The sequence below is a fragment of the Lepidochelys kempii genome, chromosome 6 (assembly GCF_965140285.1).
Source record: "Lepidochelys kempii isolate rLepKem1 chromosome 6, rLepKem1.hap1, whole genome shotgun sequence".
NCBI lineage: Eukaryota > Metazoa > Chordata > Testudines > Cheloniidae > Lepidochelys > Lepidochelys kempii.
The window spans coordinates 19,925,830-19,941,554 of NC_136385.1; the positions used below are offsets into that span (position 1 = coordinate 19,925,830).

The 15,725-nt window shown below is 41.2% G+C and overlaps 1 protein-coding gene across 1 annotated transcript in view; it reads right to left on the reverse strand.

Annotated features, from left to right (window-relative positions):
• LOC140912511 (NACHT, LRR and PYD domains-containing protein 12) overlaps window positions 1-15,725 on the reverse strand; it is a 71,269-nt gene that overhangs the window by 32,200 nt on the left and 23,344 nt on the right. The window contains exons 5-7 of the mRNA XM_073346999.2: window positions 14,346-14,378; window positions 12,116-13,880; window positions 10,197-10,286 (exon numbers count right to left, since the gene is read on the reverse strand). Of these exons, the coding sequence (XP_073203100.1) occupies window positions 10,197-10,286; window positions 12,116-13,880; window positions 14,346-14,378 (1,888 nt within the window). The remainder of the gene's footprint in view (window positions 1-10,196; window positions 10,287-12,115; window positions 13,881-14,345; window positions 14,379-15,725) is intronic.

A 15,725-nucleotide genomic window follows, 5' to 3' on the forward strand; every position in this document is an offset into this window, starting at 1 on the left:
CTTCCTCCATTGGGGGACACCAGACGTCTTTGCCACCCATCTGAACAAGAAGCTACTAGCCTTCTGCTCATACAGATTTTTTCTTTCTGAAACTTTTTAGTAAAGCAAAGTTACAATAAAATACCACATTGTACATTACTTATTACTTATTCAGGATCCGGTTAATATTCATAGAATCTGGTTAAAGATTCTGGCTTGCTGGTTGGGGAGCTCTCCTCCTCTGAGTATGCTAAAAAGGGTAACCAAATTTCTAAATGCCTATCCTCTTTTTGGCCTCTCGCTTGCGTACGTATTTGATCTGAAAGCATTTCCAGTGCAAGTACAGCACATATTTTACTATACCACAATTCCATAGGAGAAGTCCTACAATTTTCCAATAATGTGCAATACAAAGTCTTACTGCTAACAATAAAAAAGAAATTAATTTGTTTTTCAGTTTAAAACATAGATCATGTACTGGAGCATTAATTAAGCAGGTCAGGGCATCTCCCAGGAAGCTGGCATTTTGTCATAAGATGAAAATCTTTAACAATTTCCTCCCAAAACTATCAAATTCTTGGACACAACAACCACATATGCAAGTATGTTCCCCTTTTCCTGCAACCCCTCCAAGAGAGCACCTCCTTAGTAGCAAAAATATAATGGATCTTAACTGAAGCAACATGCCATGAATACAGTATTTTATAAAAAAAATTATTTATGAGCTACACAAATTGAAGATGTATATCCCCTTTGTCATATAGGGACCCGCTCATCCAGATCAATTTCTTTGTCCAAATCCTTCTTCCATATTTTCATCTGGGTTGTTTTCTCATCAACATCTTTTTCAATCAAAATTGTATATGTCTTAGCAATTAAACCTTTTGTTCCAGCTTGCTCCTGGGGCAACTCCTGAAATTCGGTTAAAGGTCTAGATAGCACAGTCTTGTAACTAGATTTTACAATAAAGTGTTCGACTTGTAAATATTGAAAATACAGGATTTTTACCTTATTACATATCTCTTGGTGTGATTTTAAATCAGGACCCCAGAACAGCTGTCCAAATTGAGTCATCTCAGCTCCTATCCACAATGAATAGTCACTTTGATATTTTCTAGGGATAATTTCCTGATTATTAATGACTATACCTAAGGAAGAGGGCCTTTCGCAACACAAATTTTTAAAAAAAATTGTCCAAAGTGGCTAAGATAGACTGGATGAACGGGTGACTTTTATTTTTGGTGACCTACATTTTTTCTTAAACCAATAATTACTATAAATAGCTGCGTCTGAGCTCCAGTCTTGTTCAAGTTTTACCCAATGTTCAGATGGTCTATTGTGAACCTAATTTATCATATATTTTCCATTGTGATGCATAAGAAGAAGAAGACGATAAAATTAGGGGGACATAGTCCAATTCACTTTATAGACTTAAACAGAACTTTAGAACTCACCTTTTGTCTTTTATGTTTCCATATTAATTTTAACAGCACATCCTGCCATGTTTTTAATCTCATGTCAGGGATACCAACAGAGATCCACAGAAACAAAAATAATAACTTTGGGACGAAATTCATCTTTACCGAGGCTGCCCTACCTACCCAAGAAATTTCATATTAGTTCCATTCTTCCAAGTACTTTATTATTTTATTTCACAGTGGAGGATAATTTGCCTTTAAAAAGAATTTTTATGTTTCTCCACAATATTTATTCCTAAATATTTTAAAGATTCCTTAGTCCTTTTAAATGTATGTACCTGCCAACAGTTTGTTTTGACCCCTTCAGGAATATCAATTCCTAAAAATTTCAGATTTGTCATCCTTTATTTTGAAAACTGATACCTGCCCAAATTCCAAAATCAATTATCCTATCATTTTTAATGAGGCTTTTGGATCCTGCAAATACAACAAGACATCAGCATACAAGCTATTTTGTGTTTTAATCTAGGAGATGTTTTGATGCCTTTTCTAGGGGCTGTTTTTCACATTTATTGCAAATGGCTCCATTGCCAAAGCAAACAATAGAGAGGATAAGGAACAACCCTGTCTCATACCCCTAAACAAATTAAAGGGAGGGGAGTGATGACCATTAACCAAAGCAGACACTTGAGGATGAGAATGCAAGGCCAAAATGCCTGTAGAAAACTGATTTCCAAAACCAAACCATACCAAAATCTGCCTGAAGTACTCCCACTCCAGCCAGTCAAAGGCTTTCTCAGCATCCAAAGAAAGCAGCACACAGGAAGAATTGCTAGAATTAACATTATAGATCAAACTGAGAGTTCTTCTGATATTATCAGAGAGATGCCAGAAACCCTACTGGGACCTGGAGCTTTGTTGGATATTCAAGTCATAATTACAACTTCAATTCCTCTGCAGCAATTCGCCTATCACGAGCTGCCCCATAATCCACTGAGAGTTGAGGTAGCATCACACTTCTCAAATATCTATTTATAAGTTCAGGGTTTGGCTGTTATGAAGTGTACTAACTATGGACAAGTTAGCAAACAATTCAGAGATCTCTTTGATGCCGGTTACCAAATCTCCCTTTTTATTTCTAATCAGGGGGAAGGCTGATTTCTGTTTTAACTTTCTGGGGAAAAGCCGATCAGCCTTATTGTCCTTTTCATAATATTTTTGTTGAATATATATAAGTGTTTACTCGGCTGTACCTGTTTGTAACAAACTAATCTTCCCTCTTATCTCAATTATTTTCTTATACACTCTTGTATGTTCTGTCGATTTATGTCTACCTTCCAAAATAGAAAGTTTATTAACCAAACTCTCTTCTTCATGCTCTCTCGTCTTTTTGAGGTATGGTGCTTTATTTATAAGGCGCTCCCTCATTACCACCTTTTTGGCATCCCAGAACTCACTTTTATTGATCTCTTTCTTATTACTATATATACACACTTCTGAAAATTGTATTCCAGCTCTTTAATTCTAAGGGGGTCATATAACAAAGCTCTTTTTTTAATAAATTAGCCAAGGTCCTAGAATAAAAATCATATAAATACTGAAATAAGATCCACAAGTAGCAGAATATGTATCGTTCCCAACATCCAGATTCATCTCCTGCCAGACATTTTCTAAGTGATGCAACAAATTTGCACTTGCTTTTCCCAAAAGCTCTCTGGGTACATTTGATCGATCCAAAGTGGGATTAAGCACCTTGTTAAAATCCCCCCTAGAATAATATCCCCGTCCCTAAAACTTCATAAACCCCTAAAAAACTATTAACAAAGGAAGCTTGCCCTTGACTGGGAGCAGGTACATGGGCTATCACCAGCAGGAGAGTGAATTTGTGTGGGGGGGTGGAGGGTGAGAAAACCTGGATTTGTGCTGGAAATCACTTTAGATAAGCTATTACCAGCAGGACAGTGGGGTGGGAATAGGTATTGTTTCATATTCTCTGTGTATATATAAAGCCTGCTGCAGTTTCCACGATATGCATCTGAGGAAGTGAGCTGTAGCTCACGAAAGCTTATGCTCTAATAAATTGGTTAGTCTCTAAGGTGCCACAAGTCCTCCTTTTCTTTTTGCGAATACAGACTAACACGGCTGTTACTCTGAAACCTGGCTAATGTGAGAAGTTTATCTTTCAAGGGCCCCTGAATTAAAATTTATCTGCCTTCTGTATCTATGAGTTGTGCTGAAAAAATAAAATGGAAGCATTTAGCAAAGAATATTGCCATCCTTCTTCTATTAGATTGCCCTGGGGTGACAAGGTAGTTTATTATTTATCATAATTTTTCTTCAAGTGTGTTTCCTGTAACTAGATTACACTAGGAAAATCTTTTTTTCAGTGAGCAGAATACGCTTCTCCTTTTTGTTGGACTGTTCATCCCCCTTAACATTAACAATCATTGCACAATAAACTCACCTATAACTCCCAAGCCTGTTCTCACCCAGTATATTACCCCAGCCAGATGCCATGTCCCCATTACATTTGTGCCTGTTCTTTAAGTAAGATATTTTAGATAGAGTTCACATCCTACACGTAGTCATTTTAAGATTCACATACATCACTTTTCCTTTTTTTAACACCTGTATTAGTGTACCTTGACTCTGCATCTGATTTACTATAATTTTCAATTCTGCTCCCCAAGTTTTTAGTATAATTTTTCTGTTGAAACATATAACAGTATTTAACATGTTTCTGTTCTCTTATCCTCTGTTTCCCTCTCATTCCCCTCCCTATGCATTCTCCCACTGTCATCTGGTCCCCTTTATCAGTGAAAGCAGCAAAGAGCCCTGTGGCACCTTATAGACTAACAGACGTATTAGAGCATAAGCTTTCGTGGGTGAATACCCACTTTGTCGGATGCATCCGAAGAAGTGGGTATTCACCCACGAAAGCTTATGCTCCAATATGTCTGTTAGTCTATAAGGTGCCACAGGACTCTTTGCTGCTTTTATAGATCCAGACTAACATGGCTACCCCTGATACTTTATCAGCGAGAATCCAGACTTTCCTTATGTCCTCGGGGGCATGTTAGCTCCCTGCTGAAGGGAGGTTTTCTTTTCTTTCTTTTTTTAATGTTTCAAGAACCAAGCCTTATATAATCTTATCAAACACCTTTGTAATATTGAGCATTCTGAGATTATAATGCTATCTTTGAGTTAATTTATTCTTAAAATATTCCACCATAGATGATCCATTTCCAATTAATGTAAATTTTGGAATGTTTGTGATTACTTTAAAGTCAAACTGACTTCAATAAGGCAGATCTAGGTCTCCTGCTATTTTGTTATTAATTTTTGTTTATACAATATAAATATAAATCACAACATTAAAAAAACTATAATCTTATAACCATTAAGGATACTGTATCCACACAGAGTAAACTATCCTGCATGCAGCTTCCATTTAACTCTAACCCTTTGTCACTATAACCACATGGATATAATATCCATTATTTATTGTAATGTCTTGAAATACTGATTGTGTTCTTTGGGATGTGGACTTTTTACTTTGCTCTCATGTCTGTCCAGTTGTCTTAATGATGCATCTTTTTGAGCTATTTTGGTCTCTTTGATCTCACTGATTCTTGGCAACCTGGAGGACCGATGCCCTTCATCCCCTTCAGATTGTTCTTGAGCTGATTTGCCTGTACCCATATCCATAAGTACTGGTTTCCTCTCTTTTGGACCTGAGACAGATATCTGCTTTTCCATCTAAAGGCCAATCTAAATGGGAAACCCCTCTTGTATCTTATATTGTTCTCTCTAAGAATTGTGGTCACCTAGTAAATTCTCTTCACTTTCTAAGGGTTGCTGTTGCTAGATCTGAGAACATTTGTATGGGCTGATTAAGAATCATCAGTGATTCAGCTCTCTCCCTCATCACCCTCAGTATTTTATCCTTGTCTTGATAGCAGTGTAGATGGACAACCCTATCTCTGGTCTGGAGCCTGCTTGGGGTCTGGGGAAAAGAGATCTGTGAGCCCTCTCAGTATGAATGCATCTTTATTACCCAGTATTAATGGTATGAAAAATATCGACCAATGTGTCCAGCAGATTTCTCCCTTGAGTCTCCTCTGGAAAACCTTTAATCCTTATGCTATTCCTGCATTCTCTAATTTTCATGTCCTGCAGCTTCAATTCTATTTCTTGTTCTTTTTTTTTTTTCAATTATTTGGATTCTTCAATCTAGATTAGTAATTCCGTTGGATTGTTCATTTAATCCTATTTCCACATCTGTTAGTTTATCATTAATTTTATTTTTATCTCTTTAATGTAAGCCTGCATTACTTTTCCCTCATTCCCTTATTCATTCCTTTGATTTCTAACAGCAGGTCCTTCAGATCAGCCTTAGTGACTGGTGCTTCTCCACAGTTTGTTTGCTGAAGGGCCGTTACTACTTTTTATGGCCATGTCTTTGTTTTGGGGGAGTCAGATGTTTGTACACAGGAGATCTTTCCTTTCCCAGACATCTACATCTTCTTGTCTTTCCTTCCTGCTTGTTACACCTCTCTCAAGATGGCTGCCACCACACTTCCCCTTTGTTTGTCTGACCTTTCCAAAATGGCCACTGATGACACACTTCCTCCCCTGGACACAATAGTACAATTTTAATTATTATTTTTTTAAATCTCATTGCACTCATCCTCTGTCTTTTTACAGGATAATGAGGGTCCAGTTCAACATCTCCATATTTGCATAGTAATTATTAATATATTCTGCAGGCTGAGGGCTCTGGATTCTGATTCTCCCTCAGAGTCAGCTCTCTGAGATTGGGAGCTATCCAGCTTCCTTCAGCCTTCTGTTTAAAACTGGCTCCAAGAGGGGTTATTCATATTTAGGGCACAGATCTGTGGATTCAGTTTGTCTTAGTTCTTTTTATCTTCTTAAATTGTTTTAATTTCTCCCCAGTTTATTGCGGAGAGATAGATTAAACCACTATCTTGTTTATTGTTTGAGCCATGCCCCCATGCTCACCGAGATTTTAAAGAGCTGACTGAGGAGCTCACTGGGCCATTAAAGTTGGTTTTCAGTAAGTCTTGGAACAGTGGGGAAGTTCCAGAAGGCTGGAGGAAAGCTAGTATTGTGCCAATATTTAAAAGGGTAAATGGAATGAACCAGGTAATTATAGGTTTGTCAGCCTGACATTGATCCCAGGCAAGTTAATGGAGTGGCTGATCTGGGACTTGATTAATAAAGAATTATAGAAGAGAAATACAGTTTAGTGCCAATCAGTATGGTTCTATGAAAAATATGTCCTGTCAAACTAATTTGATATCTCTTTATGATGAGATTACAGATTTGATTGATAAAGGAACAGTACTGATGTAATATACGTAGACTTCTGCAAGGCATTTCACTTGCTACTGCAAGACATTTTGATTAGAATGATACAAAATTAACACGGCACACATTAAAATGGATTAAAAACTAGCTAACTGGTAGGTCTTAAAACGTAACTGTAAATGGGGAGTCATCACTGAGGTGTATTTCTAGTGGGGTCTCATAGGAAGCAGTTCTTGACCTTATGCTATTTAACATTTTTATCAATGACCTGGAATAAAACAAAAAATCATTTCTGATAAAGTTTGCAGATGGCACAAAAATTGGGGAAGTGGTAAATAATGAAGAGGACCGGTCATTGATACACAGTGGATCGCCTGGTAAGCTGGATGCAAGCAAACAAATATACGTTTTAATAAGGCCAAATGTAAATGTATACATCTAGAAACAAAGAATGTAGGTCATACTTATAGAATGGGAGACTTTGTTCTTGGAAGCAATGACTCTGAAAAAGATTCAGGGATAGTGGTTGATAATCAGCTGAATATGATCTCCCAGTGCAACGCTGTGGTCAAAAGAGCTAATGTGATCCTTGGATGCATAACGAAAAGAATCTCAAGCAGGAGTATAGAGGTTATTTTACCTCTGTATGAGGCTCTTGTGTGATATTGTGTCCAGTTCAGGTGTCCACAATTGAAGAAAGATGTTGATAAATTGGAGTGGGTTCAGAGAAGATCCATGAGAATGATTAACGGATTAGAAAACCTGTCTTATAGTGATAGATTCAAGGAGCTCAATCATTTTAGTTTAACAAAGAGAAGTTTAAAGGGTGACTTGATCACAGTCTATAAGTACCTACATGGCGTACAAATATTTTATAATGGGCTCTTCAATCTAGCAGAGGAAGGTATAATAGGATCCAATTGCTGGACACTGAAGCTAGACAAATTCAGACTGGATATGAGGCATACATGTTAAGTGAGAGTAATTAACCATTGGAACAATTTAGGAAGAGTCATGGTGGATTCTCCATTCACTGGCAATGTTAAAATCAAGATGGATGTTTTTCTAAAAGATATGGTCTAGGGGAAGTTCTATGGCCTGTGTTCTAGACGAGGTCAGTCTGGATGACAGTGGTCCGTTATGGAATCATAGAATCTATGAATCTATAGTCCCGAGAAGAGTGCTAGCAAGGGATGTCTTCTCTATCCCTGGAGAAGGATGCTCCTGCATACCTTGATTCCAGCCCATTATAACAAAAGCACTGGCACATCTCAGAAGAGACAAGGGTTCTACAATCCTCAGAGCCTCACACTGGCCAGGACAGGTACGGCTCTCAGCTGTGGTGCAGATGATCCCATCAGGCTGAGAGTCTAGTCTTGGATCATCATGTAAAATGAAGACACCTTGCTCCATCCTACGCTGGAGCCCTCTCCGTGACAGCTTGGCTCCGGACAGAGTACAGGGCCATAGACAAGAGCACATGGCTTATGTCTTCCTGGAATCGTATCAGCCAACTATGAGAAGTACCGATAATGTCCAGTGAAAAGGGTTTCTGGTGGGATGCAGACATGTCCATGGGACCCCTGTATTTGCGCCACAGAAAAACAGCTTGACTGACTCCTTCATCTGAGTCTACACTAAAGACTAACTCCATCCAGGGGCATTTGTCAGCCATTCCAGCCTATCAGGAAGCAGACAAAGTGTCTCTGCAGTCGTTATCCTCTGGTTCATATGGGGATTGACACTTCTGAACACCCATTAAACAGCTCCTGTGTCATAAGCTCCTTTTGAAGCATTCGTTTCAACTTGAGCTTAATTTTCTTACGTGGAAGATCATTTTCCTACTGAGCATGACTGTAACTCAGATAGCAAATGAGTCTCAGACTCTACTCACTGATCCACCTTACCAGACATTACAAAGCTAAGGTCATAGTATAGACTCCTCTGAGATTCATTCCCAGGAGCATCTTGAACTTTCACCTAAATGTGCCCATCATCCTGGCTACGTGTTTCTCACAGCTCTTGTCTCACATACCTCATGCTGGAGGACACATACCCTCTGCAGCACGCATCTCATGTTAGGGGACAAGGTAGGGATTTGGATAATATGGACTAGAGCAGAGACCTTGGGCCTGCAGGGATCGGCTGTCACCAGCCCTGCAGCATCGCAGAGAGCCCTCTGCAGCCCTGCTGTCATGGGAGTGAGCGAGCGGGGCCATGCCAACGGAGCTGCAGAGGGCTCCCTGCACTGCCACTGGGCTGGTGACACCTGCGCGTGCAAGGTGTGGAGGGGAGGCTGCAGTCCCAGCAGGGCAGAGCAGATGTCATGAACAAAACCGCCTCCAGGCTTGGTTGCCTAGCAACCCAATGAGCTCAGCTGGGACCAATAAACCCTCACTAAGTGACAGTGCGACTGATCAAAAGAGCCAACAGATCATCATTGAAGCCTGTAGCAAGAACAGTACAGTGGCTGCTTAATGCGTTCCACACCTACATTGGCACCAGACCTCCCTCCTGTCCAGCCTCTGCCTGCTCCACTCCAGCCAAGCTCCTGCCTGTCTCTGAACTCCTGAGTCCTAACTCTGACACCGGCTGGTCTCCTGACCACAACTCGAGCTCTGCCCTTTGGTTCTGTTCTGACCCCTGACTCTGACCACCGGCTTGTCTCCTGACCACAACTCTGGTTCTGCCCTCTGATTCTGCTCCAACCACTAGGCCAGACTCCTGCTCCGCCCACTAGGTTGCACCACCTACACCTTGGTGTGTGACAGCAGAGAACCCAGACCAGGACTCTGCTCTGCCCCACCAGAACCATAGCCTTCCCTGCAGGTGATTTCTGCAGGTGCAAGTGCAACCCACACACCTCCTGGGTGTGGTGTTCTGTCCCATCTAGTGGCACCAAGTCCACTTAGAGCGAGAGAGAGATAAAATGAGTCTGCTCTACAGCCGTAGCTAACAGGCAGTTGGCTTTTAGCTCATGCTGTAGAGGCTCATGCACTAAGCTCCAGAGGTCCCCGGTTCGATCCTGCCCACTGGCAACCAGGGTCTGTCGGCGTTACACAAGTGCAAGAAGGCTGTGGTGCTGGCAGGGCAGAGCAGTCTTGGCTGGGGCTGTCTGTTCTACCCCCTGAAGACCACTCCAGCCGCCGCACCTTGCTCCTGCAGGGATCAGCGTAGGAGGCAGCGCAGGGAGCTCTCTACGGCCCCACTGTCATGGAAGTGAATGAGAGGGGACATGCCCCTGCCTCCTGACTATCCAAACTCCCAATTATCCATATAAAATCTGTGTCCCCCAAGCTATTTGGGCAATAGGGAGTATACGGTAAATGGAAATTTATATTCCTGAGCACCTAAACAATTCTATGTAGTCACTACAGCAGACAGGGTCAGGAGAGCTACGGTGCTGTAGAACTTCTGGGATAACAGCAATAATAGGAGGGTTTTGAAAAGGAAAAAAAAGCGTCTTACTTTAGTTTCTTTAATTTACAGTTTGGATCCTTCAATGCTTGACAGAGCAGGTAAATAGGTGAACGTGTCGGCTCATCCCAATGCTGTTCCCTAAAAAGAGAGAATAGAAATTTTCTATGTTGATCTCTGGAAACAGATTTTACTTCTCTTTCCTGAACATGATAATATCCTCTCAGATGGCGTAATCATACACTGCATATGAGTTACTCCATGAGTCTGTGAGTGGGATTCACAAGGGAGCCATCCCATGGTCACACACACACACACACACACACACACACACAAGCAAAATATGACACTGCACATCACAGGTGAAAGTGGGATGGTACGGGCCAGTACGGCGCACCGGTAAGAAGTGGCCGCCGGTACCGGCCCGTACACAGCCGACGTTAAAACACTGCCATGGCAGCACTTTAACGTCACTGCCCCTTTTGCCACCTCTCCCTCCCCAGGGCCACGGACATGGGGGAGCAAACGGGGCAGCTGCTGCTGCTTTAAATCACCGCCGGAGCCCCAGGTGGTGCAGGTTGGGCAGCGTGGAAGGGCTGGCTGGGAGAGGCTGACTCCCCCAGTCCAACCCCTTCTGCCCGAGGCCCCACCCCTTCCAGGATCCCAGAGTCAGGTCCCCATACCAGTAAGTCTTTTACATTACTTTCACCCCTGCTGCACACATTTCTCCCTCTGAGGAGAGGATGAGAGAACAAACACCACCTGACAGTGTCTCATGTCTTAATGCTGGCAATCCCTCAGATGATAGTGATGAGCATGCTACTGGCAATCCCTCAGATGATAGTGATGAGCATGCTATAAGAACCGGTATAAAACAGAAGGGCTTGAAATGGACTCGAGCATTGCACTGTTTTTTTCGGGGCTGGTAAAAGTCTACCAGCTTGAAGACATGAATCCAGAAAAATAGATGAAGTGAGCTAAAGCTTATGCTCTAATAAATTTGTTAGCCTCTAAGGTGCCACAAGTACTCCTTTTCTTTTTACGGATACAGACTAACACGGCTGCTACTCTAGAACCAATCTGCATTCCCTGTTCCCAGCCACCCATAATCACCTCACTCTTGCCCTCACATATTTTGCGCAAAGTGCAGCATGCACTGAAAATATGGGGCAGATTTTTTTTCTGTCATCAGTTAACACATGTTCAGTGAATTGGCCCTCTTCTGATTCCGGCACCCTTTTCCAGTGTCCCATCTCTGTGGCAGGGGACAAGCTTATGCAGATGTGAATCCCCTTACTGAGACAGAGGTTGACATGGGAGGGAGTGGGACCTTCCTGGAGTGTTTGGCCTGGGTCAGAAGGAGCACCCCTGCGGGGGTGAGAGGCCTACAGGGGTGGAGGAGGAGGAGATTATTGACCCTCCACATGAGGTGAAGAAAAGGATAGGTGTGTGGGGATGTTTCTGCTTTTCCCCCTCCCTCTTCCACTTAACAGTAACTTGTGTAACTCAGATTTTAAAGATCCTTTTTGTGCCTTGCCCTGAATGTCACTATTTGGGCACCCAGCTTAAGCAGTTGTGTTTCTTCAGTGAACACCTTAATGTGGTTGAGAGGGTGACTCTCTGCAGCCCCAGAGCAGTGCCATCTTCCTGGCCTCCTTGGAAACAGGAGGCAGCAGGGCTCACAAGTGTCATTCCAGCTGAGGGAACAGAAAGTCACACACACACACCTCCACAAGGTCCTTTCAGTTTTACGGTTGAAATCACCGTACTTTGGTGCTTTGGTACTTAATGCCTCATTGACATGTCACCTGACTGCCCAGATTCTCCCATTGATCTGAAGTTCAGCCGTAAGACCTTTGTCACTCGTACTGCTGCCATCTTTCCTTTTTAAATGACCTTCTCCCTCCACAATGTATGTTTCTCTACTTAAGAAATTATGTAGGCGTGTTTCCATCTCAGACACTACTTACAAACGTGGCTGCTTGGGTGGCCGTAGGGAATCTTCATTCGGGTCTTCAAATCCAAACATGCACAGATTTAGATAGAGCATCTCCAGCTTCCGACAGTTTTTTAGACAGAATGAAAGAGCCACTTGGTCCATTTTGGTAAAATTATATTCAGCTAAATACAGCTCAGTGAAGCGATTGAGTGCACTTTGCACAAAACTCTCTTCTTGAATTTCATACAAACAGTGAAACTCCTCAAGCTGATAAATCATCTCAGCATTACGTTTAAAGGATGACAACTCCTCATCAGGCTCCAAGAACAGCTCCTCAGACTCCAGGGACAAAGACGATATTTTTGGTTTTGTTTTAACCCACTGTAGTAAATCTGGTTTAATTTTGGGAGAAATTTTGCAGCTAAGTTTTTTCTCCATGTCCTCCATTCTCTCTTCATTTAAGAGACCAAACAAGAATCGCACTGTTAACATTAAGTAATTCCTAGATTTTCCATAGTTTTCTAACAATTTTTTCACATTGTTCATAGCACTTCCTGAATCTTCCACGGTTGTTGTTTCTTCTTTCTCCAACACGTAAAACAAAGCTGCAAAAAACTCTTGAAAACTCAAGTGAATGAAGCTGTAGACACACTCACAGTCAATATCTTTTTGAAACATGTTCTCATTCAGAAAGAGAGAGTCAGATACATCTAAGCCGTGCTTCTTGATTTCTTCTTCCCCAAAGAGTATTTTCTGCCTCCAGATTCCATCTGCAGCCAAGGAGCAAAGTCCCTTCAAGTTAGCTGGTGTGTGCTTCTTTGAATTGCTGCTGTGACCCTTTAATAAACTGAAAAGATAGAGCATATATACACCAGTGATTGTTTTGGATGTTTGTGCAAGATCTTCACCTGCTTCCATCTGTTGTTTCAGAACCGTGCAAATTATCCAACATACAATGGGGACAAAGCACATGGTGAAGAGCATTTCATTTTCTTTGACAAAGTTAAAGGCCTTTCTTGCTTTTTCTTCATTCCCAAAAAACTTGTGGAAATATTCCTCCCGCTCAGCTGCAGAAAACCCCAAGATCTCTGCATAACGTGCACATTCCAAACACTGTCTGAGTTTCTCCAGAGCAGTTGGTCTCGTAGTGATTATTACATAGGATTCAAAAAGAACAGTTTTCCGAACTAAACTGCTCAATGTAATTTCCATTGGCTGCTTCTCACAGGGATCAGAGCATAGACTGTCTTCTGGCTGATCCAAGGAAAATCTCAATTCATCAAAACCATCAATTATAAACAGGAGTTTCTCTGGATTTATCAAAATCTCTTCAACTGGTGCATTTTTATTAGGACAATTCTTTAAAATCAAATCAGCAATTCTTCCTTGCTCACTGCCAAAGTTCACTTCCCTACAATTTATGTAGAAAGCATAATCAAACTTTTCTTTATAAAGCTCTCCAGCTGCCCAGTCAAACATAATCTTTCTTGCTGTCATTGTTTTTCCAATCCCTGCAGCTCCTAGCAGCACAACAATTTGTGGTGTTTGTCCATCTTCATCACATTTAAATAAATTACCCAGGGTGATAGAACTAGCTCGCTTAGTCATTATTTCTTCATGTCTCCATCCCAAGGTCATTATTTCATGTTCTCTTTCCTTTTTGTGACAATGTTTCTTTACAATAATCAGCTTTGTGTATCTGTTGTTTAGAGTCACGTTCTCACCAAGACGAGAGTTCAAGTCTTTTATTATTCTGTACTTGTTTTGTATGTGTTCTCTATATTTCACCCTGTAATCTAAGGTAGTGACATGAAGCATTAGAAATATGGAATCAGAAATTCAGAAGAAAGACTTACCACTAATGTTACAGTACAGCTATTTAAACAATAATAATGCTACTTTAAGATTATACTGCAACTTCCAGCACTAAGTATCCCAAAATCAATTAACTATGGGCCTGATTATAAATTGTCCCATTGAAATTAGTCATGTGAGTAAAAGCTGTAGGATCTACCATGCACTACAATAGAATTCTCTTTATCCGAATGGCCTGCAGGACATCTGAAATGTTCGGATAACTGGGCGGTTGGATAACTGGGTGTTCAGATAACCGGAAGTGTGGGGTACCTCACTGCCTCCCCCGAGTACACAGTCTGATGTAATAAGACTACACAGGCTGAGGTGTTATTTCTTATTTCTAGTGGTAAACAAAACATCTAATGCCTGTAATCAACACAATTTTCTATTAGAATGTCACATACCTGGTCTTCCAGGTGTTTGTTTAGGACAAAAAGCTGCAAGAGAAATTTGCAGATGAATGTTAGTGTAACAGAATCACAGTGTGGCATGCAGTTAAGGAAGATGGGGCAATTCATCCAGTTAGTAGTCTCTGCAGGAATAAGAATTTGTCAAATTTAAGGTATCGGTATATAGGAGTACGAGTGTATCTGCTTTTATTGTGCTTTCAATAATGGAGAGTAATGTTATGAAAACGGTTAAACATGGATTTAATATACGAAAATAGCCTTGAAATATTAGGGGAAGCTACAGTTTAGTAATTATGGGGCAGGAAATGCAAACCAAAGGTTCTCCTTAAGTTTCAACATATCTTAAATAGTTTTGTAGAAAATATTTACCATTATTACTTTACTTGGTTTATTTTGCAAACTACAAAGAAAATACAAAAATTACGTTAAATACACACTGAAAATACATAATGGCTGATAGAGAAAAAAACATTTCAAAAGAAGCCTGCAAATACCAGGAGGCCACCTTGCTCACAAGCTGTCCCTTCAGAAGGAGACAGTTGATTTTCTTTCTAACAGCATCAGTCTTGTCAGGAGGTGCTAAGAATGATGCTCACTCTTTGCTCTTGGCAGGGGGTTAGACTAGATGACCCTGGCAGTCCCTTTTAGCCCTATGATTCTAGGAGGTATCTAGCCTTTGCAATACTTTTTGTCTACAGGCAATGAGTCAGAGATAAAGACTGGACCCACAGGCTGTGGACAAGGGGGACAGCTTTTGCAGCATTGTCAACCATTGTATAAAAGAGGATGTGCCAATTGACGTGGACCATGGGATAAAGATGGGGGCACCTTGAATCGGATCTTGCCACCACCCATAGCCAAGGAGCTCGTAAAGAGATGTTATATGAGCGAGACAGTGAGAACTGAAGAAACACATCTGCCTTTGGCACAACCGGTGTTTGATACACTACAACCAAGCCATGAGAGCTGCACAGCCATGGTAACAGATGATGAATGTCATCACAAGGACAGTGCAGAGACAAAGCATGAGCCCAGCCCTTGGGCACAACTGAGGTTTGACACTCTGGAGCTGACCAGGAGACCCCAAACAATTCAAACAGAGCAATGTCTCAGGTAAATTATATGTAAGACAGTTTAAGGGGTTGAAATAAGGATGGGATACTGGCCATAGCTGCTCAGCTGGCTAGAGTGTTTGGCTCCCATCCAAAAGACTGGTCAATCAAGACCAACCTGAGGCAAAGGTTTTTAAACTATGAGCTGAAGAGGCCTCTACATACAAAAATGAAAGGTTTTAAAGCATGGTGTAAAAACTAAAATGGCACCTTACGTGTTTTTCTTATTTCAAATCTCTCAGCAGCTTAGAATTGGTTCTTT